A 23,611-nucleotide genomic window follows, 5' to 3' on the forward strand; every position below is an offset into this window, starting at 1 on the left:
GTTCTTCACTTTCTGAACCAGTTAGTTCCTGATTATCTTCAAAAAAAGATCACCATATAAACGAATTTTACTTCAAATCCATCACCAAAAAAGTAACCAAGTAACGAAGTTTTAAAGAAATGTCAGGTGGGGTTGGTGTATGTAGTGACATTAGTTTACCCAAAGATGAACACATTCAACAAGACAATAATCAGACCAAATTTCCCAACAATTCCCAGAAAAAAACTCATCACCAAAACAGACGATTCTTCACTTTCAGACAACTTAACGCCCTTGCCGTTGTAATCGTCTTTTCTTCTAGTGGTATGGTGAGTGTTGAGGATTTCGCTTTTGTCCTATTTTCTCTAATTTACATGTACTTCATTTCCAAAATTGCCTTCCCACCAATTTCTCCTCAAACAGAACCCCCTGTTTTTAGTGAAAACAACAAGTTACTGACTCTTTACGTTACAATTGGAGCAATTGTGGGACTATTTCTTCCCATAGCTTATATTTTCGAAGGTATTTACGAGGGTGATAAAGAAGGTATTAAAGCAGCAGCGCCACATGTTTTCTTGTTGTCCAGTCAAGTTTTTATGGAAGGATTGGCATTTACTGATAGATTTTCGCTGCCCATACGTGTATTTGTTCCAGTTTTTTACAATTCGAGGAGGATTTTTACAATTATGGAGTGGTTGACAAGTGAAATTTCTAAAGTGGATCAAGAATATGGAGGAAATGTGAGGAGGTTGTATATGGGTAGAGCTTTAGCTGTTGCAAATATGGTATTTTGGTCCTTTAATTTGTTTGGTTTCTTGTTGCCTGTGTATCTTCCTAAGGCCTTTAAGATATATTACTCTGGCCGCAAACTAAAAGATTGAGTAATGTAAGTATTTCTTAGGCTTTTATTTTCATCTTCTAAAAGATTCAAGTATGTAAGTTATGGTGAATATATAAATGGATTTGTATTTTCTCTGATCTGTCTACATAATTTGATTGATCAAGAAAAGACCCATAGACTTATTTTTTTTTAACAAAAGTGGAAAAATTAAAAAAGACTTCCTAATTAATATTTCCCATTATAAACAGCGAGCACTAAGAGGGTTATGCACGGATTATAGTTTATCTATTTGTGATAAATTAATTACCATGTCTACTATCAAATTAGCTGGAATTTTTTTTTCTATGTAACTTGATAGTTGAAAATTTTAAACTGTCAGTATAGATTTTGTGTTTTTTCAATTTCTAGACGGATTGCTTTTGTTTTATTTTCTTTATGATAAAGATAGATGAACAGTTCATATGTGTCAGTCTGGCACCTTGTTCTTGCCTCTTTGAAATACACAATACTAATAGCTTGTTTGGCCCATTTTTTTTGGAAGCTTTTAGATGGGCTTTTGAGGAGAAGCAGAAGCAGAAAAAAAATAATTTCTTGTCAAAAGTAATTTTTTGAGAAGAAGTTTTGAGAAAAATACACTTAGAAATATTTTTCAAAAGCTTAGCCAAACACTACTTACTGTTCAAAAGTGTTTTAAATTAATTAGTCAAACACAAATTACTTCTAATTCTAAAGCATTTTTAAAAAAAATACTTTCTCAAAATAAATTGATTTTAAAAACTTGGCCAAACAGGCTATAAGTAGGTGTTGGGACATAAAAATTGTAGTTTTTTTTATAAAAAAAAATAGTATTTGGAAGTAAATTTAAAAATAATATTTATAATTTGAAATTATGTTTGGACTTTTGAAAAAATATTATAATTTTGTGAGTTTGGAAACAAAAAATTCTAAAAATAAACTATTTTTTAATTTTTAAAAAGCTTATTTTTGAATTCTTTTTAAAAAATTTAAAATTTTTTATGGACAAATATATTTTTGAAAAAAATAATATTTATAGACAAACAGGTCCAATTTTTCAGGCACAGGGTCAGGGGCGGAGTTAGCCTTCTGCTTACGGGTTCGGTCGAACCCAATAGCTTATGTGCAGACTTTATATTTGTCTTAAAAAATTTATGAAATATGTATAAACTATTATTATAGAAAGAATCTTGAACTCATAAACTTCAAATCATGGCTCTGCCTCTGCACAGGTATCAGGCTTGCCTTGTCTGTTTCCGGCCAGGAGAAAGATACTATACAACTACTATAAGATAAGCTTGTGAGTTAATATAGAATAGAGATCGCTATGACTCCATTATCCCTAAGCTGGTAAAGTTGTGAAAAAAGTTAATAACTACACCATAAAATCCTAGTAACTAAGTAGAATTCAATTACAGTTTTATTCAGATGTAATTTAGACAATAACCTACTGTTCTTTTAATCTTTCAAAGAATTTCGCACCGAGTGTAGTAGACCCGAGTGCAAGATTTCACTTCAGCACCATTTTCTGAAAGCAACTTTGGGAATAGATAGAGGGGAAAACATAAAAAAAAAAATAACCACAAGTTTACACTAAGTGAGCTCTCACGTTGCCTAGAACACCACACTTACGAGTTGCTCACATAATCCATCCCAAGCCTGAATAAAGGAAGAGAGTCGGAATAAGTTGACAGTCAGCGTAAAACTACTGTCATTCCCAGATGAATCCTCACAATTTATGATATTGAGGTTCAAACAGCCAATCCAACTAACTTGGGATCGAGGCCTGGTTATCGTTTGTTTGTTAACCACAAGCTTAGACTAATTACTTGTACAGTGAAGAAACAGAAGCACGATATCTATTTTGTACATAATATACAGTTACACACCCTGGTGTCAAGTGAGGTATGCCAGCCATTTCATGAGAGAAATGGTCATTATACATTCCTTTTTAAGGGGGAAAAGGCAAAAGCAAATTTAAATTAAAAAATAAAAAAATAAAGCAAAGGGGTGGCGGGGGGAATTACAACAGCCATTTGAACCAAATCAGAGAAGATAAAAGAACAGGTTTAAAGAAATTTGGAATCTATTGCAAAATTGGAAATTGTGTCTGGAAATGCATGGCAAATGCAATGCAAGTTACCATAAACCACAAACAACGAAAACTTTCCTTCTATTTTGATATTTCCCTACACTTTGAGCACTCGGCTTGGCTTATCCAGCGACAAGAACTCACTTTTAGCAGCTTGACAAGAGGGTAGAACTTTACATGCAATGAACAACAAAACATTACCAGCCATCGTTGCAAACAGCGGAGACAGGCACGCTGGCATGTTAAGCTCAAGCTGAATCTAAAAGACGCATTATCCACCATTTCAACCATTATCCTCGGTCCACACCTGCTGCAAAGATTATAGACTCCCAATGAGACACAAGATTCTAGCACAAAACAGTCAGCTTTTTATTTCTCTTGCACAATGCAGACATCTGTTTTATCAAGTCGTCTTATATTGATTCGGGTGATTCTGTTTTTCTTTTTTTTTAGGGTGGAAAATGTTCAAGGAGAGGTGCAAAGCTAACAATCAACAAATAATCATTGTTCACAACCACAAACTAGCCACGAAGTTTAATACACATTCCCAGCTCTAGAAGCCGCGACTAATAAATGAAATGACAGGGCCATGAGAAAAATCATGCACGGAGCTACAAGCATTCAGACTAAATTACTTCCCTAATATGTCAACTCCAAAGAACCATTGAAACTCTGACTACAAAAAGTCAGCTGCAGCAATAAGACTACTTATAAGCCTAATTTCCACAGCAAAAATTTGAAATAAACTAGGTTAAAGATCACCCTGACTCAACCAGGAGAAATCGCTGTGGGAAATCAGAAATGTGACACACGTTAAACAAAAGAGATAGAGTTTTGATTTCAAGGAATGCTTTTAGTTCTTTGAGGGAAGTGCAAACAAATCAAATGCTATACCGCATTAAATCTGGAACCATTTCTGACACTACCGAGGCATTGTCTCATTAGGTATATAATGAATGTCAGATACAATCATGGCAGCTCCATACTACGATATTCTTTTACGATTAAGATTCTACTATTTAATTCAACTTCTCAAAACAGCCTAAAAATTATTGTACTTGTTGGCATATTCCAATCACCTACGGATTGAATTCTTTATTTCACTGCAGCTCAGCAAGATCTTTCCTAAAGAATATTTACATTTTTTCTAAGTTCTCTATAAATGTTTGGTCTGTGGAATCTCTTGGGTAATGCCACCGACTGTTAGGAGCTTGTTGGAAAAGTGGCATAGTCAAAGAGTACCTAGAAGACTGAAGCAAATATGGAGAACCATCCCATTATGCATCTTCTGGACTTTATGGCTGGAAAGGAACCGGGCTTGTTTTGAAGGACATAGGGAGCACATTTTTAGAATTAGAAACAAATGTATTCACATCTTGTTTTATTGGTGTAAAAGTAGTGTATCAATGGAACATCAAAAGTTTTTAGAGTTTCTGGATTTACTAGGAGGCCTATAGGATATGGCTGTTTTGGGGTGTTTTCTGTAACTTTTTGTACCATCTTGGTACCTTATGAATAAAACTTTTACCTTATCAAAAAAAAAAATCTTACCTGTACATCTCTTCAAGGAACCATTTCCATTCATGGAAATTGGTCCAAGCCTTCTCTCTGGAGCCAAAGACAAAATCTGTTGCATCCTGTCCGGCCAGTCACAGTTTAGTCGCCGAGCAAAATCCTCAACCTCCCTGCAATTTAGAAATTCAGAATCAAGTTACAAACTCCATATTTTACCATTGGAATAGTTAAAAGAGAACTTGCCCCATACAGACCATAGAAGCCCATGCTAAGAGTAATATGGAAAGCATCTCTCTGTAATAGATAGTAATTGCTACTTCCACACACAGAGACTAGAACAAGCCCCTTCTCCAAAGACAGAATTATGATGGAACTTCTACATATTCTCAAGGATAAATAATAAGAAATGACCTCTGCTACATAACTAAGGATTTATCGATTGTTATCCATTCCCCATCATACGTGGATGAGATCACAGTTCTACACTGATTAAATAAATCCATATACTATGATATGTAAGCAGATTCCAGCTAGAAGAATGCGAGCATTATAATGCTGATTAACTTGCAGTTTGCACAATGTTTAGGAAAGACAACCAGAATACGAAAGCAGGCAAGAAATTAATGCCAGCAGGGGTTGCACGAAGGAAGCAGGTCAAACAAAGAAATCAAGGAAATTCATGGAATTAGATGAACAAAAGACAGATCATCAAAGGTGTGCCCATAGTAGATCCAGATATAGAATCTAGAGTTTTAAACCAAGGGAGCTATATCACGGGGAAAGACTCTCCATGGGATTTTGGGAAGATAAATATTCTATCTCTAACCCTTTTTCTATCTTTTGTTCTTTTTTTCTTTCCTCCTTTTTTGGGGGTGGGGGTGGGGGTGGGGGTTTAGTTATGCGCATAAAGGCTAAGTTATTAACCTTTAAGCCATGCAATATGCCCTGAAGTATGCAAATCCTTCAGTCTTGCCAGAAAGAAGGGATATCGATAGTTACTTATAAAAAAAAACAGATAGTTCCACTGAGCTTCTTAGATAGGTATGCAACCTCCGCAGAAGCCACTGTCAGTAAGTTCACTAAGCAACACAACAGTCCAGAAGAAGCAGAAGGAACCCAGCGAGAGAGAGAGAGAGAGAGAAGCCAAAAAAAACAGCTTTTCATGAATAAAAACTGTGCTTTACCACCAGAGAACTAGTCTTCCCTTCACCTAAAGAATCCTGCCAAGATCTATGAGAAAAAGAAACATAAACATATACTAAAACTCAACAATTTAACATCAGAAATGCAATCATGTCATATAGTAGAACAACACATCTATCTCTAGAACACTATACAAGATAAGCAAACCTGTCAATTTTTTCCTTCATTACTGGATCTAACTCATCATCCATATCAAAGTCATCAAAGTCGAGTTTAGATGGAAACGTTGCAGATGCCGAGTTTTGCAGCTTCGAATTTCTACTCGGAGAAGACACGTCGTTGATATCACCATTTAGGCAGCCAGATGCAAGGCAACTAGATTCCTGAGTACCAGCAAGGATCAGATCAAAATAAATAAAAGATAGTTCCGAGTAACACACTCTCCTCTCTTTTACACGCATGCGAGCAGAAAAAATAAAAGAAACAGAAAGAAACCTAGAGTCCACGAGATGCCAACCTTATTACAGTTTCCAGCTTCATTATTTGAAGAATTGTTTCTAGCTTGTTCTTTTCTCCCTCGAGTTTTCTTTTTATTTTTTGTTTCTCTCACTCCCTTTGGGTCTGCCAAAAAAAAGTACCATGATACAATTAAAAGAAGGAACTTGTCAGACACAGAATCAAGACCAAGGTTCTCAAAACAATAATGTTGGTTATAAATCATCCAATGTCAGGGGCTTGTAGAAATGAGAAGTATACAGTTCTGAGTTGACTGAAAAGCTAACCTATGCATGTGCATGTACTAATGAAAAAGTCAAATCCTTCAGACGAAGCTAGATTACAGTATTATGAGGTCCAGTGACCATACAGACTACAAATATGATGAATATGCAGCAATTTATTTTCTCTGATTATGCAGATATGCAGCAATATGTTTACTTATCGGAAAAAGAATTTATGCAGCAAAGAATTCATCGAAAGCACAAGAATGACGCATGCCCATGACCATAGCTTGGGCAAACTAAAGATACAAACTATGACACGCAACTCCATCGATAAAGTTGCGTGCACTCCAAAACATGCTCTTAACCTTTCCATCAAGAAAGCATCCACAATACAGAACCGGAGAAATAATGATGTAGTGAAAAGAATTCACACCCAAAAGGTGACTAAAGATAGAAGTCGACAAACAATGATACATAGCGATGCCAGGAAGCTGCAATACAACTTCATCTAGTCATTAGCAATATATGGAAATTAACGTACGCAAATAGCTAAATTATACTACTTATATAACATGTAGAAATTAGAGCAACTCTACACCACAACGGAGGGTGTCAATGAAGTTCATAAATATACCTCCATCTCCACCATTTATGAATGACAAAAGATCATCAACGGATCTTTCATCTACACGTTGTTGTTCTTCCACCTCAACATTCTGGAAAATGTAAATGAAGAGCAGTTCCCCATTAATGAATTGATGCAAAACAAGAGTTGATGCATATACAATCACGCAATAATTAGCGTCAACTTAAGTAACCACAATTAAAGATTCAAACAAAAGCTAAATGTCAAAGCACCTTTAGTTTCTTTCGCTCATTCAATTCTTTTCTTTTTTTTGCATAGAGTCGATTTAGAAGGCGGATACGTGGATCATCCGTCATATTTCTTAAAGGCTCCAACTTCTCCTCCTGACGAAATACCACTTCCATGTAAGAATAAAAACAATATGGAAGTAGCGAGCTATCAAAGTTCTATGATAGCGAGACAGACCTCTGTTAGATCATCAGGCAAATGGAAAGTTTCACGTATTTCTTCGGGAGTTTTGCCTTCAATCACCCTGGCAAGTGCACGGCTTGTAAGGTCAACCACAGGCTTTAGTTGAAGGCTGTCAGCAGCAGAAGCCAATTCACATAACTTCTGGGTATCTAACCGGATGTACTTCTCATCAAAAATCTTGCGCTCCTAGATACGTAAAAGACAACTGTTGCACTTAGTGGAAAGCAAATGCTTGAACATCCTATTACATAAAACCTACACATAACATACTGAGCTCTGATTTTCCTTCATTGTGGGGAGAGGACATGCATTGTTAACAAGGAAGCAAGAAATAAACCTTATTAGAACGGCCAGTAACTTGATGGAACCGACAAAAATCCAGTATTAACCCTAAGACAGCAGCATTGACTCGTTCAGGAAGTACAACTGCATTATTTTTCGAGGATCCCGTGCTGTTTTGAAGTACTTCCCTGCATATCACAGGGCAATACATGGCAACCTCTTGCTCCACTTGTTGGATTGAACCATCAGCTGTTTGGAGCCAGATGTATGACTTCATCTGTACGGAAGAACCGCAAAGCAAATTAGCAAGAGTAATTTGGAAACGGTCACTTGATTGGAACCAAGAGTGGGTTGCTCTAGTGGTGAGCACCCTCCACTTCCAACCAAGGGGTTGTAAGTTCGAGTCACCCCAAAAGCAAGGTGGGGAGTTCTTGGAGGAGGGAGCCGAGGGTCTATAGGAAACAGCCTCTCTACCCCAGGGTAGGGGTAAGGTCTGCGTACAAACTACCCTCCCCAGACCCCACTAGTGGGATTATACTGGGTTGTTGTTGTTGTCACTTGATTGGAACATATAATATGGGGAGCAGTGGAAATACACAAAAAATCTATGCCCAAAACTTGGACAGTGACAGAGGATGTCACACGACTTTCCCATGCAAAAGGTATCCAGAAGAAATAACAGTGTCTTTAAATAATAACACTTAATGGCAGCTGTCACACCTCCTTTTTCCCGAGGGGATAGGGAGTTTCAGAAATTAGGTGCTCACAGCAACTAAAATTATGCCACCAGTGCCCGCATTAGAGCTTCCCATTATCAGTTCTCCAACTGGATCAACGCTTACAACATTTCAGCGCAATGATCTATATAACATATCTTGTGTGGTGATGCAACATGGCATCATTAAACTAAGAAACACCTAACTCGTCCATGCAGCATCCATCTTTAAATCTAAAATATGTCTAAAAAAAAGTAAATCAGCAGAGCCAGTTCATCTTAACACAAAAAAACTGATATTCCCAAATCGTGGCATCTCATAATACCTTAAGTGAATGCAACTCACAGCCTGAAAGAGCAACTGATACAAGACACCCTTTAAACGGAATGGGATTGATTGAGGATAAAAGGAATAAAAATTAGAAGGGTGTCCAAAATTCCCATACATCATAACCACTACATGAGCTCATACCTCATGGTCTCTCATACTTCTTTTACTAGATAAATAAATACAGCCAAGTGTCGTTTGAACATAAAAATTTATGGTTTCTCATACCTCTGGTTTGACGATCGCCATAGGACCTCCCGACATGAGCTGCCCAATCTGAGAAAAACTGTTTATAGGCCTTCTCAGAACTAATGCAAGAATAAAGGTAAAATCTTAAAAAATGTAAATGTAGTGAATAAGACAGAAACTTTATTCATTCAGAAGACAAGCATCAGCAAAACCTTCGTAAGTAAACTTTTCCGAATTCCAATAAGACATGCACCTCCAAGGAGATGGTTTCATTAGTAGTATATTCCGCTCAAAATAAAAAACCGCAGCAAGTTGATCAAGTTACATTAATTAACCCCCCCCCCCCCAAAACCCCAAAACATAATATATGAATCTAAAACTACCAACGTCTCCCCCCCCCCCCAAAAAAAAAAAAGAAGGGGCAAAATTAAGAAGTAAAAAAGGAAAAACAATAAACAATCCCCACAAAATACACTAGGTGATTTCTTTCCATCTACCTCAGCTTGGTGGACTTACCCGGTACCCGTGGGAGGTAGCGGGTACCCAGCAGAATAGACGAGGTGCGAGCAAGCTGGCCCGGACACCACCATCATCAAAAATTAAACAATCCCCAGAAATGAACATTTGACAGAGAAGTATCAAAAAACTTCAATTTTCACCCCAATAGTTACCAAATGAATAAACCCGTCAACATTTTCTCCATTTAACCCCAATGAATATCCACCAATTGGAAAACCATATAAAGCAACTCGATTTTTACACGAAATTAAAACCAAGAAACCAATAAAGAACCAATCTTTACTTTACAAAGAGGTAGTTATCAACAATTAACATAGGTAATTAAATTCTTCTTCTCTAACAGAAGTAATTAAACTCAAAATAAAAAAGTGAAAACGAAAATGAAAGGGCACCTGAGGAAACAATGTAGCCACCGTTTGAACAACACCGCAGAAATAAGAGATGGGGAAGACAAAACCCCAGAGGAATATATAGGGTTTTCAGCTAGCAAGAAAATGGAAGAAAGGGAATTTTATTCTTTTTTTGGCTCGTTTAGGGTTTTTATTTTTTTTTATTTTTATTCTTCCCCGATAGGAGGGAGAACAGTTTCTGTAATTGTATGTATATATATCTGGTTTCTGTTTCTGTTTCTGGCACGTGAGTGTCAATGGTAGTTTACCAGATTCGCACGGTTTAGGAATTAGGGCTCTCTATCTCAACGACAATGGTGGCTGCTGGATTTACGAGGGAGCTACTGGTTAACCTCTTTTACTGCCAAATATTATCAACATTTCCTTTTTATTTTTTTCATTTGTTTTCTGTCCGCATTTGGAACTTCAACTATTAAAGAACCTTTAAAGAAATTAACTATGAAAACTGATAGAAAATTTCTATACATCTCTATCACAATTTTTATTATATTATAATTTTCTTTTATTTTTCCTTATCATATTATTTATTATTATTTTTATTCTTTTCTTGTGAAACAAAGTAGATAGTATGAATATTGTGGTAACTTCAAAATATAATAGCCAAATGGAGCAAAATAGGTTATATTTCATGCACATAGCTTAGTTTGAAATTGAGGCGTAATTGTCTTATTTTAAAGTTGATATACAGTGGTTAATTAAATTGTTCTAATTATGTCCAAAATACTACTCTCGGAAGATACTTCTTGTTTCATTTTTTCTCGATAAGCATCTATTTTATGTATAAATATTAGATTTTTACGTTTAAAAAAAGTAAAATAAAATAACTAACTAGTCAAATCTCAACATAACAAGAAAATGGGATGAGTAAAGTATATATTAATATGTAATGTTACACCAGACATAAATTATTATTTATTGTATGTCTGGTGTAACATTACTTATTAATATACACTTTACTCATACCATTTTCTTGTTATGTTGAGATTTGACTAATGTAAATAAACCCTAGTTGAACGTGCATGTTCGTATATAAACTTTACGTTGTTTACCCTGATTTTAACTATACGAGAAAGTTCTAATGATCTAACTATTATTGAACCCTACTATAAGCCAAGCAACAAACAATTTTCCAATGTCTTAGTATTAGTTACTATGCAATGACCATAATTTTGCTTTTCAATTTGTCTTTTCGATCAAATTTAACTCTTTAAATGCTCATTGTCATCTATAAAAGAAATACTATAATGAACTCGCATTTAGTATTCCAAACGAAACATATATTTTAAAATTTTCAAATTGAATTACCTTGGCCACGTGCACAATTGAAATTTTACGAATGATTAAAAATATAACAGATTTCACAGTTAAATTATAATCACTAATTTATAGAATTTCTAACTTAGTTTTTTTTAATAATATTTCCTTTTTATTATATTTCTAAATGCCCTTTGTTGACAAGAAATCGGGTAAAATAATCTCCCACCTCCAATTCTAAATGAATTCAAATGCTTTTCAAATTAAATATAATTTGATTTAATCTCATGTCAATGTGGATTTGTATTATTTTATTTCCATTTATGCTCTATAGTCATTATTAAAATCCTTTCATAAATGATTTTAGCAACTTAATCTTCTTGGATTCAATAAATCTTCTTCACATTCTCTTTTCATAACGGTTTTCCCCCCATAATTTTTAAAGTGCCCAAGAATATTTTTCTTCACATAACCATAATATGTAAATTCAAATTTTTTAAGTTCTAAATTTTAAATCTTTTTATAACTCTCTTCTACCTCGAATTTTCATAATCTCTGTTACCTAATTATTACTTCTAGTTCAAATTGAATTCAAATGCTTTCCAAATGAAATGTTGTTTAATTTCATCTTATGTGATTGATAGATTTTGAATTATTTTATTTCCATATGTGTTCTACATTCATAATTAATATCCTTCCATGAACGATTTTAGCATCTTGATCTTCTTGGATTTCAGCAAATTTTCTTTTGTAGAATTCTCTTTTCATAACAACCAACCCCCCCCCCCCCCCACATTATTTTGCTGTACATTCCCAACAATACTTTACTCGACATAACCATAGTATCTCAATTCAGATTTATAGCAAAATGAATTTCCAATTTTAAATCTTTTCATAACTCTAGCAAATCCTATCTCCATACTCTAGTAGAGCTTGGACAAATATTTTTTGATCTTCCTCAAATCTTATGTTTGTTATATCTTTTTTCCTTTCAAAAAGTTGCAACAACTCAATCATAACACCCTCTTAATCAACATAACTATTCCATTCCTTCCCTATAAGTCTTGGATCTACGACTATTTTGTTTGTTCTTCTAAAAAAATCTTTCAATTTCTATATTTTTTTCCAAAAGTATATTTACTACATAAGTAATTAATTGTTCTTTGATTAAAATTTACTATACCAATATTGAATGTCCATTGTGTTAATTTGTTATCAACGACATTAGTTTGTAAAATTATTGGATTAACATATGAAAGATAAGTCAATAACAGAAATGATACCACACAAAAAATCTAAAAAAGTAAAAGGTTTATAATTTGGAGTCCATAACCCATTTGTGGTTGTTTTTGCCAAGTAGGACAGAAATGCGTGTAAAAAAAAAAAGAGTTACCTAACTATATATAACGCTCTTTTAAAGAGCGCTATACCTTAACGGACGTTTTGGAAGTTAAGGTATAACGCTCTTTAAAAGAGCGTTATATATATATAACGCCCTTATAAACCGCGCTATATATGTATAGCGCAGTTATAAAGAGTGCTATATATGTTTTGTGGGCCCACCAATAAGTCTCATATGTTTAACTGACATAACAATAATTCAAATGTGTATAGCGCCCTCTAAAAGAGCGTTATACGTAAAAATAAAAAAAAAATAAAAAATAAAAAAAAAAAAAAAACAGCCCCTCGAGCTACGCATTGCCTTATTTAAAGGCGTTAGGATTTTACAAAAATCCATTCAAAAATATTCCTTACTCCCACTCAAATTTTTCTTCTTGTTAAATTCTCAAGCATTTTTTCATAATGTCTGAAGAGCGAAAAGCAAGGGTTTCATTATATTGGGGGGGTGAGGTTGTGGTGGCGAATAACTCTGTGAGCTATAATTTATCTCCACATTTTCATGTTAAGTTTTCACTTACAATGGAGTACGATAGATTAGTATCGTTATTATGTAATAAAATGAGTGTGAGGAAACGTTCGGTGAACCTTAAAGTAACCGGAAGATATCTGTATTCCGTCACTCTGCAAGGGGTTGCTTGTTACGCTTAGTTCAACATCGATGATGATGAAACTTTGAGGGATTTTTTGAGGACTCCGGATGAATACTGGGAATTTCTTGTGATAAAAATGTTGGAAATGTACGTCAAGGTCGAAGACGTTCGCAATAATGAGATTGAGCATAGTAGGGATAACCCTCAGCCATCGGGTGGTTATTCTGGAGCAGTTTTTGCCGGACAGATTCCGGATGAAAGAGTTTGCCCTGATTTAAACTTCTCACCACTGGCGAATGAGGAGCGAGGAAATAATTTCTCTCATGTTTTACATAATCCACAAGACGAGTGGTAAACTTCAATTTTCCTTTGTGTTACGATGTATATTTTTGTTGTATTGAATTTGTATTAACGCTCACATATTCCGCAGGGGGTACCAGCCAGATATGACTTTTACAAGTTATGAACCCCCGGCCAGTTGGAATATGCATAGTTTTGGTGTGTTGGATCATGGTGGTTCATCCGGGAGTCGTCACCAACAGGATAATGTCCATCAAGGAATGTCAACACATTACGACTTGTAAGTGAAGTGATACAACTATATGGAAAGTATTTATTAATTTCAGTAATGATGTTTACTTTGTTATTTGTGCAGTAAAAACGAGCAAGTTGAACCACCTGTCCTGACTCAATTTCGCGAAGACGACATATTAAATCGGGATCTGGCAGATGTACAGAGTGAGGAAGAGAACAGTGATTATGATAACAATGCCGATGATTCTAGAGACGACACACCCTTCCCTCGTGAGGATGGTGATGAGGAGGAAAAGAATGAAGGACCTGATTTGACAAGGGAGTATGCTCCACCCCCCGTTAGACCAAGAGTGTACGAGTCTCAAGTGCCGTTTCATTCAAGGAAAATTCCCTACCTTGATCATTTGCCAAATATGCCGGATGTGGATGCTCTGACAAGGGATTTTGATGAAATCCGGACAGCGATGTGGGATGATTCTAGACCAATGGTGCTGGCAAAAGGCATGCTTTTTCCTGATAAAGTGCGCCTAAGTAGGGCAGCGAAAATGTACAGCGTAAAAGAGTATCGTGAGATGACGGTATGGGAGTCAAGTCCGGATGTATGCAAGTTTGTTTGTCACAGATGGTTTACGGGTTGTCATTGGATGCTCCGTGCGAGCAAGAAGAACACAGGTCTGTGGAAAGTGGGTAAATATATTCCCACCCACATATGTAAAATGGACACATTCAATGGGAATCACTGCAACTTGGATATTGACTTGATTTCTCTTGTCCTTATTCTACACCTTGAAGCGTCCATAAGGTATAAAATCAAAGAGTGTATTACATCAGTCCACTAGGAATATGGCCATACCATTACCAAAAGAAAGGCATTTCTCGGGCGCAAACGTGTGTTTGAAATTATTTATGGTAACTGGGATAAGTCATTTGCAACTCTACCCAGGTACATGGTTGTACTGCAGCACTTTAACCCCGGGACGGTTGTTGAATGGAAGCTTGAGCGAAGTCCGGGAAGACCAGAATATATATTCAATTACGTGTTCTGGGCATTTAAACCAGCAATTGATGGTTTTTCGCATTGCCGATCGGTAATATCCATAGACGGCGCTCATGTCTATGGAAAGTATGATATCAAACTGTTGATCGTCGTTGCAGTAGATGCTAATGGACAAATACTTCCTCTAGCTTTTGCTATTTGTGCCAATGAAAGCCAAGAGACGTGGACGCTGTTTTTGAACCATTTGAAAGAGCACATTGTCAAACAGCATTTTCGGTATTTGTCTAATATCTGATCGACATGGTGGTGTCTTAAGTTTTATATAGAATTTGCCTGCATGGCAAGAACCTTATGCCTACCATCGTTACTGTGTGAGACGCCTGAAGGCCAATTTCCAGAAGGCACATCCCAACAAAGATCTGCATGATTTGATGTGGATGGCAGCAACAGAACACTAAGAGCATAAATTCCGGAGGCACATGGAATCTATCAGGCAGGAAGATGAGAGAGCCTATGGTTGGTTGATGCGACATGAGCTTGACAAGTGGACTATGCATGCGGATGGTGGAAGAAGATGGAGAATTCTGACTACAAATGTGTCAGAGCCTTTCAACGGGTTATTGAAGTCGGCAAGAGGATTGCTTGTCACTGCCATAGTGCGCATGTCGTTCAAGCTGATGGCGGAGAGGTTTATTGAAAGGGTTGCAACTGTAACATCATTAATGGAAAGGGGTGTTGAATCTATGCCACTGCCGATGAAGAGATTTGAGAAATACAGGCGGCGAGCACATTGGCATTCATTTTTACAGTATGATCACGACAGAATTTTTTTTGAAGTTCGCACCGCTATCCATCAAAATCGGGGGAATAATATACATACCATAAATGAATATACAAGGTTATGCTCTTGTGGGAAATGATCCATCTATCACATGCCATGCTCACATGCCATCAGGTGCTTTCAACATGTTGGTTTAGGGACAACCAACTACGTTGATAAATAATATAGTGTCGATGCATACTTAAATATCTATAGTGGGCAGTTGCAGCCAGTGGGTGCTGAGCATTATTGATCGCCGAAACCATTTAAAATGGTATGTAACAAGGAGTTTTTGCGGCGAATATAGGTGCAGGTACAGAAGAGAATGCGTATACGGAATCAAATGGATGTTAGCGATACCATTTATGCGCGCAAATGTGGTATATGCTCGCAAACAGGACATGACCGTCAAAAATGTCCTTCGGCTAGTTTGGGTGGCGGTGGTAATCCAGCTCCTGGTGGGAGTTCTTCTAATGTGCCCAACTATCAAGGATACATGTAGTAACTGGGTTTCGTAATGTAGTTGTAATAAGTGTATGTACTTGTTTATGTTGCAAGATGTATCAAATAAAATTATGTTTCCATTGTTGTTAAATCTTATTGATAATGGTCCATTTTTCAGTTGAGTAAATTAATGAATTTCTCCCTCTCGCTCATGTAATCAAAAATAGTATTGGATTTACAAACGGAATTTTTTTTAGTAGACCTTCGAATTTCATGCTAAATTTATTATTAGAAAACTACACTGTGAGAGGAGGAAGATTTTTGATAAATATGTGAATATATATAACGAGGTTAAATATTACGTTATGTGTTAGCATAGCACGGTTAAATACTACGTTATATGTGTTGTCTTGTCGAATTTAAAAGCTGCCCGCCTGCGAAAAAACTATTTTGTATCCGAAAGAATCTTTAACACGCGAAGCATAGCGCGGTTAAATACTACGTTATGTGTAAGCATAGCGCGGTTAAATACTACGTTATGTGTGTTGTCTTGCCTATAAATAATAGGTGCATTCTAGTTATTTTCTGCGCTTAACAATAACCAATATCAAAACTCTCCATAAAGCAGGGTTTTTTTCGCTTTAACAAATGTCTGAACGCCTTTATGTACCAAGGTGCCAATGCGGCAAAAAATGTATGATGACGGACTGTTGGGATGATGGTGAAGTTGTGCGCCGATACTGGATATGTGTGAACAAGTTTTATAGGATTCCCGATGAACCTTTTTGTAATTTTGAGGTATGGATTGATGAACCATGTAAGAAGGAATGCTACAAATAAACTTTGCAGTATATTCATGATTTGAACAAAAGATACGAACGTGATGAGGTTATGTATAAACGAGAAATTGCGGCGTTTAAGGAGAAATTAAAAGAGGTGGAAGAAGAAAAAAATAAGTTGTTGGATCAATTTGAGTGGTTAAATAAGAGAATAGTTGACTAAACAAACCAATGTATGTGTTGAGTATTGTATTTTATCTTTATGCTTTCCATGTCATGTATTTTCATTATGTGTGCCGAATTTAAATTATGTTAAGTTGTTGTGTTTGTGTTTGTGTTGCAGTATTAAAATAACGAAGAACCCGAGAAATATATACATAATGCGCATATAACGAAAACAATAAAATTTGTTGCTATTATTTACATAAAATAATATTTACATCAAATACAAAAAAAAATTAAAAAAAATCAATGTGTTCCACAGCCTGTGTGCTTCAATGCAGCCGTTGGCCTGAGGCGCATCCCATCCCGCCCAACTACGCTATCAGGATCATCCTCATCACATCGCCTCTTTATAGCAGGATGCGCTGCAGCATGATCATCAGTAGTGCTGGCAGGATCGGTAGAAGGGTCGTCGGTCCAGTAGTAACCTACAAAAGAATAAGCCAGATCAGTAAAGGAAAATATATATTAAGTCACAACAATTTAAATTGTCTTACCACGATCTCGTTGGCCTCCTGAATATAATCATCCGTCGCAGTCAGGTCAGCATCGCACAAAGCGGCCTCCGTGACAGGCGAGGATGAAGCCTTAATAAGAAAATTAATAAAGTTATTTTATGGAAAATAAATGAGAATTTTTTTAAAAGTAAATACTAATAAAAACATACTTGCGCCTGTGAAAGCTCCCCAGCACCCCTCGATGATGAGCCATAACTCAGCCGACGCCCACTATCCACATCTCGGGTCGGGCGATCCTCAACAGTAGTCGATGAGCCTGGGAAGTATGCATCCCAATCCTCTCCGGTAATGTCCGTGCCCGTGATCAATAATGGACCTGACGGGGGTCACCTGCGAAGTTCCTAGAGTGAGCTGCAGCCCACGGATATATGACAGCATGTTGTTGCGATACTCGTCTGGCTCATGAAGGTCACCCAGCAAATCAGCATCAATATAATCAACATGGGCCTCAACGCCCCCTTGCTGGGGACCACCTCCTCGCCGCCCACCACGACCCCGTGGGGCAGCCCTGCCTCGTGGGGCACCCCTACCTCGTGGGACACCCCTACCTCGCTGGTACTGCTCTGGCGCCACATAAGCAGGGTCGTGTCCTAAGCATTGATATTCTCGGGCTCGTTGCAGTGTCCGGGCAGCCACCTCTGCAAGCTGCCAGCCATAATCGTGCAAAGCGTCTGCTCCCTCACCGGTATGCTGTTGCATTTGCAATCCCATCTAGTAGACTATATGTAGGCCAATAGCCTGCACAACGTATAAAATATAAACTACAGAATACTATGTTACAATTATATAAGTAATAATACCAGAAAATATACTAGGGCCTCGTGCCGCCCGGCGTATGGAACGTACCGACCGCCAGCTCGATGAATGGGATTCCCGATGAAAAGTTGGGTAACACGGCGGTACTAGGGCATATACTCATGAATAGTATCCGTCCGGCTCTGTGAAGGGGGGAGGGGGGGCTGAATCAGGGGGGAATCAGGTCAGCTCACCGGTCCCAAGTATCGACCTACGCCTCTAGCCATGCCATATGTGTGTCTTCCACCCTGGAACGATCATCCCGCTGATAATGTGTGGGCTCCCATATGGGCCCTCTCGGTACAAGCTGCGGACGGCCAAACTGGCATAGTATCCTCTCCGTGGCATGATGCTCCACAATATCGAGGCACATCAGCGGGACTGAAGTGCTCCAAATTAGTCGGCCGACCGAGCAATAATCGGGCAGGCCACCTATCAAGTCGTCGCTGTATGGCGTCCAGATGAACTATTAAATAAAAATAGAAAACGTGAGTATGCGCAACACATGTGAAGCTATACCAAGTAAACTTAGGTATACATTTACCTGTGCGCCCTCCGGCATATCCAACAAATCCCTGCAAAGGGGGAGATTATGCCGAGCCTCATAGATATGTACGTATCCCCGCCGGAGAACCCACCTTCTAGTTAGAGGGAGAAACGGAGGTGGTACATCCAGAGGTAATGGTGGTAGAGGTGGCTACAACTGCAGTAACGGCTCCCGGCCCCAAACCTAATATACAAAGTTGACGTAAAATTTAAGATTAATTTTTACTAGATATGTTATAGTGAATAGAGTATTCGAATATGTTGTCACCTATAGAAGCGGCAAAAATCCACATACGTCATGTTGGGTGCCCATGCTCACCGGCACATCTGCCTGTACAAGTAGGCGAGAACAGCAGCACCCTAGTTGTACTGGGGTAAATCATCTAGCCGCTCAAGATGATGAATAAATCTCAAGCTGACTAGGTTCCCCGAAGTGTTCGGGAACAAGACCCCTCTAAACATAAGGAGTAACAACAACCTCATATACCGGTGAATATGCAGATCATTTGTCTCGCCAGTGATGTCGGGGTGCAATATCTCCAAATGTTGTCGAATAGCTGTCAAACTCATGCGACTGGCCTCTGAGTGTGCAGTCTCATCCTGTGGCATGAAACCAGTGAGCTGTTGTAGCATGTCCAAATACTACCCACGCGTCATCTCTCTCATGGCCTGAGGTAGTGCAACGGGCAGTCCATCAACGGGCAGGCCATATAAAACCTCCACGTCCTGCAGCGTGATAGTGGCCTCGCCAATGGGCAGGTGGAATGTGTGCGTCTCCGGTCGCCACCGCTCTATCAGGGTTGTGACCAAAGACTAGTAGAGCTGCAACCGCCCGATCTCCAAAATCCTGTAGAAACCTGTAACCTGTAGGCGCTAGATTATACAGGGATGGAGATCTTTGTCTTTCATAAAATCCCACATGTCGTCCACTCTCCTGGCACGGAGAGTCTGGGCCAATAACTCTCCCTCACATACGTGCGCGGACCTATGATCGCCTTGTAACACTAATAGCTCATCGGAGAAAGGTCCGGGATGCATAGGCGGCATGCCCATGTCGTCTACTGTAAATTAAACAACATTAATTGTATGTTTGATCTGTAAATTAAATAATTAATTTTTATAATTCTACAATATTTAATTGGACAGAGTATATATCTATGGGTTTCAGGCTCAATATTTGAGGCCCAGTAGCACCAAGCTATCCTGAATTCTTGTATGTTTCAATTTTGTTATTTTCATAATTTTGTATGTTTGATCTGTTAATTAAATAATTTTTTTAAAGTTATACAATATTTAATTGGACAAAGTATATATCTATGGGTTCCATGCTCGATATTTGAGGCCCAGTAGTACCAAGCTATCCTGAATTCTTGTATGTCAATTTTATTATTTTCATAATTTTGTATGTTTGATCTGTAAATTAAATAATTAATTTTTAAAGTTATACAATATTTAATTGGACATAGTATATATCTATGGGTTCCAGGTTCGATATTTGAGGCCTAGTAGAACCAAGCTATCCTGAATTCTTATATGTAGGGGTGTTCATAAAAAATAAAAAACCGAGCCAAACCGAAAACCGAACCAAACCGACTAAAAAACCCGATACTTTTTAGGTTTGGTTTGGTTTTGGTTTTAAATTTTAAAAACCCATCAAATTTGGTTTGGTTTTGATTTTAATAAAAAAATAACCAAACCAAACCGACTATAAAAGTAGCTATATAAATTTATTATTACTACTATATATATGTATATTTTTATATAAAGTTTCTGAAATTTTATGGTATATATTAGTCATTTGTATTTTTGGTCTAGTCCTTTGCTATTATAGTAATCTAATTATTTGTCTTCTAGTTTGATTGGTAGTTTTCTTTTGCTAAGCACAAGAATTTATTTCATGTTAAAAATAATCAATTTTTAATTGAGTACTTAAATTATTCATCACGATTTGAGTCAATTATTATCAATATATCTTAGTAAATGATAGATTTCTCAAAGAGCAATTAGTTTGATAGTATTATGTTGAAAATGTAGTCGCCGAAATATGCATTTTGTAGTGTATGTCTCATATTTAAGAGAAAACCGATAAATAATCGAAAAACCCGAAAACCCGACAAAAATCGACAAAAACCGAAACGATAAAAAATCGACTTAATTGGTTTGGTTTGGTTCCAATATTTGAAAAATCGACTTACTTAGTTTGGGTTTTTTTTTTAAGGAAAAAACGGACCCAAACCGAACCATGAATACCCCTATTTATATGTGTCAATTTTATTATTTTCATAGTTTTGTATGTTTGATCTGTAAATTAAACAATTAATTTTTAAAGTTATACAATATTTAATTGGACATAGTATATATCTATGGGTTCCATGCTCGATATTTGAGGTCCAGTAGCACCAAGCTATCCTGAATTCTTGTATGTGTCAATTTTATTATTTTCAAAATTTTGTATGTTTGATCTGTAAATTAAATAATTAATTTTTAAAGCTATACAATATTTAATTGCACAGAGTATATATCTATGTGTTCCAGGCTCGATATTTGAGGCCCAGTAGTACCAAGCTATCTTGAATTCTTGTATGTGTCAATTTTATTATTTTCATAATTTTGTATGTTTTGTTGTGTAAATTAAATAATTATTTTTTAAAGTTCTACAATATTTAATTGGACAGAGTATATATCTATGGGTTTCAGACTCGATATTTGAGACCAGTAGCACCAAGCTATCCTGAATTCTTGTATGTGTCAATTTTATTATTTTCATAATTTTGTATGTTTGATCTGTAAATTAAATAATTAATTTTTATAATTCTACAATATTTAATTGGACAGAGTATATATCTCTGAGTTTCAGGCTCAATATTTGAGGCCTAGTAGCACCAAGCTATCCTGAATTCTTGTATGTTTCAATTTTGTTATTTTTATAATTTTGTATGTTTGATCTGTAAATTAAATAATTAATTTTTAAAGTTATACAATATTTAATTAGACAGAGTATATATCTATGGGTTCCATGCTCGATATTTGATGCCCAGTAGCACCAAGCTATCCTGAATTCTTATATGTGTCAATTTTATTATTTTCATAGTTTTGTATGTTTGATCTGTAAATTAAATAATTAATTTTTATAATTCTACAATATTTAATTGGACAGAGTATATATCTATGTGTTCCAGGCTCGATATTTGAGGCCCAGTAGCACCAAGCTATCCTGAATTCTTGTATGTTTTAATTTTGTTATTTTCATAATTTTGCATGTTTGATCTGTAAATTAAATAATTAATTTTTAAAGTTATACAATATTTAATTGGACAGAGTATATATTTATGGGTTTCAGGCTCGACATTTGAGGCCCAGTAGCACCAAGCTATCCTGAATTCTTGTATGTGTCAATTTTATTATTTTCGTAATTTTGTATGTTTTATTCTGTAAATTAAATAATTATTTTTTATAATTCTACAATATTTAATTGGACAAAGTATATATCTATGGGTTCCAGACTCGATATTTGAGGCCTAATAGTACCAAGCTATCCTGAATTCTTATATGTGTCAATTTTATTATTTTACATGTTAGTTTCATAATTTTATATGTTTGTTTTGTAAATTAAATAATTAATTTTTGTACATTGGACAGAGTTTGTGTTTGATCTATCAATATAAGAGATACTTAAACTACAGGGATACTACGCTAAAAGGCTCTACATTTTACTACGCTAAAAGGGCACTATATTACTAGTCTTTAAGCAAATAAATAATCTAAACTAGATAAACAAATAATAAATTTAATCACAAAACATTCACGGAAATACATATAAAACAGTAAAAGAAATTTATTAAATATTTTTATTAACAAATAATAATGATTTCTCAATTTTTACATATTTTTTTAGAACACTAATATCTTAGCCCGGATAAAAATAACATACTAGTTTAATCGCAAAAAAAAATACGAAATAACATGAAAACACATTCAAAACAACTAATATGCATTATTTATACGAGTTTCGACATAAACTAAATCGGAATAGCTCGATTTATGTTTTTCGGAAAGTTGATAAATTGAAAATTTGAGTCCGAAACAAGCAAACCACAACATAGAAGGCTTGGCTACGACGTGGGACCTACAATCTTGTCGTTTTGTGTGACGGGTGGGGTCCACTCGGATTTTTTTTGGAGATTTTTTTTGGGGGTGGGGGGTGGGGTGGGAGGGGGGCTTCAGATTTTTAAAAAAAAGGGGTAAGTGGACTGGTGGGGAAGAAGGGAAGGGGACCGTTTTTATCTATGTATAGCCCGGTATATAACAACGCTATACATATAGCGCTTTTATATACCGCGCTATGCATAGTTGTCTTATCAGCTCAGGCATAACGCGATTTATATATATATATATATAAGCTCTTTTAAAGAGCGTTATACCTTAACGTCCAAAACGTCCGTTAAGGTATATCGTTCTTTAAAATAGCATTATATATAGTTAGATAACTCTTTTTTTTTACACGCATTTTCGTCCTACTTGGCAAAAATAATCACAAATGGGTTCTGGACTCTAAAATTTGAGGGTATAAATAGACTTTGCATATAAGATCACTTGTTAATTATCGGATTTTGAGATATGATAAAGGAAACATTCAAAGTTTAAAGTTGGAAGAAAATATTAATTTTGTTACAAAAAATGAAAGGAGAAAAAATAAATTTCACACAAGAATTCACTCAAAATGGATAAAAATTAATGTCAAAACCAATAAAGTCCAAAAGGTGGATTAACCATTATATTATGAGAAAAATGATATGGTTAGTGTTTAACTTGTAAAAATAGTAAGGTGTGTAGATTGGGCAAATGTGTAGGCTAGCACTTCCACTTGGCAACATACGCTCCACACCAGGTACATTCATATTCTT

General features: G+C 36.2%; 2 protein-coding genes across 5 annotated transcripts; one reads left to right on the top strand and one right to left on the bottom strand.

Annotated features, from left to right (window-relative positions):
• LOC104087231 (uncharacterized) lies at nucleotides 1–957 on the top strand. Its single transcript, XM_009591645.4, has one exon. It carries the CDS (start codon nucleotides 120–122, stop codon nucleotides 858–860), a length of 741 nt encoding a protein of 246 aa, XP_009589940.1. The 5' UTR covers nucleotides 1–119; the 3' UTR covers nucleotides 861–957.
• A 1,946-nt stretch (nucleotides 958–2,903) lies between these two features.
• Nucleotides 2,904–10,200, bottom strand: LOC104087230 (SKP1-like protein 21). 4 transcript variants are annotated; one of them, XM_070197189.1, is made up of 10 exons: nucleotides 9,790–10,200; nucleotides 8,918–8,975; nucleotides 7,702–7,923; nucleotides 7,359–7,550; nucleotides 7,166–7,276; nucleotides 6,942–7,023; nucleotides 6,103–6,206; nucleotides 5,793–5,968; nucleotides 4,479–4,612; nucleotides 2,904–3,234 (listed from the first exon to the last, which is right to left on the bottom strand). In XM_070197189.1, exons 2-10 carry the CDS (start codon nucleotides 8,951–8,953, stop codon nucleotides 3,218–3,220), a joined length of 1,074 nt encoding a protein of 357 aa, XP_070053290.1. In that variant the 5' UTR covers nucleotides 8,954–8,975; nucleotides 9,790–10,200; the 3' UTR covers nucleotides 2,904–3,217. The 4 variants fall into 4 exon arrangements, with proteins under 4 accessions (XP_070053290.1, XP_009589938.1, XP_033509559.1 ...); XM_009591643.4 differs by having other exon boundaries at nucleotides 2,904–3,237; XM_033653668.2 differs by having other exon boundaries at nucleotides 2,904–3,237; nucleotides 8,918–8,965; nucleotides 9,790–9,931.
• Nucleotides 10,201–23,611: the final 13,411 nt, after the last annotated feature.

Source organism: Nicotiana tomentosiformis, chromosome 3, assembly GCF_000390325.3.
Source record: "Nicotiana tomentosiformis chromosome 3, ASM39032v3, whole genome shotgun sequence".
NCBI classification, from domain to species: domain Eukaryota; kingdom Viridiplantae; phylum Streptophyta; class Magnoliopsida; order Solanales; family Solanaceae; genus Nicotiana; species Nicotiana tomentosiformis.

Excerpts from the sequence above, each read along its gene's own strand:
- LOC104087231 (XM_009591645.4), top strand. The coding sequence starts at position 120 with ATGTCAGGTGGGGTTGGTGTATGTAGTGACATTAGTTTACCCAAAGAT.
- LOC104087230 (XM_009591643.4), bottom strand. The coding sequence starts at position 8,953 with ATGTCGGGAGGTCCTATGGCGATCGTCAAACCAGAG. Across the intron at positions 6,207-6,941 it reads CATAAATGGTGGAGATGGAG|ACCCAAAGGGAGTGAGAGAA; the intron begins GTATATTTATGA and ends TTTTTTTGGCAG. Across the intron at positions 3,238-4,478 it reads TTCCTTGAAGAGATGTACAG|CAGGTGTGGACCGAGGATAA; the intron begins GTAAGATTTTTT and ends TAATCTTTGCAG.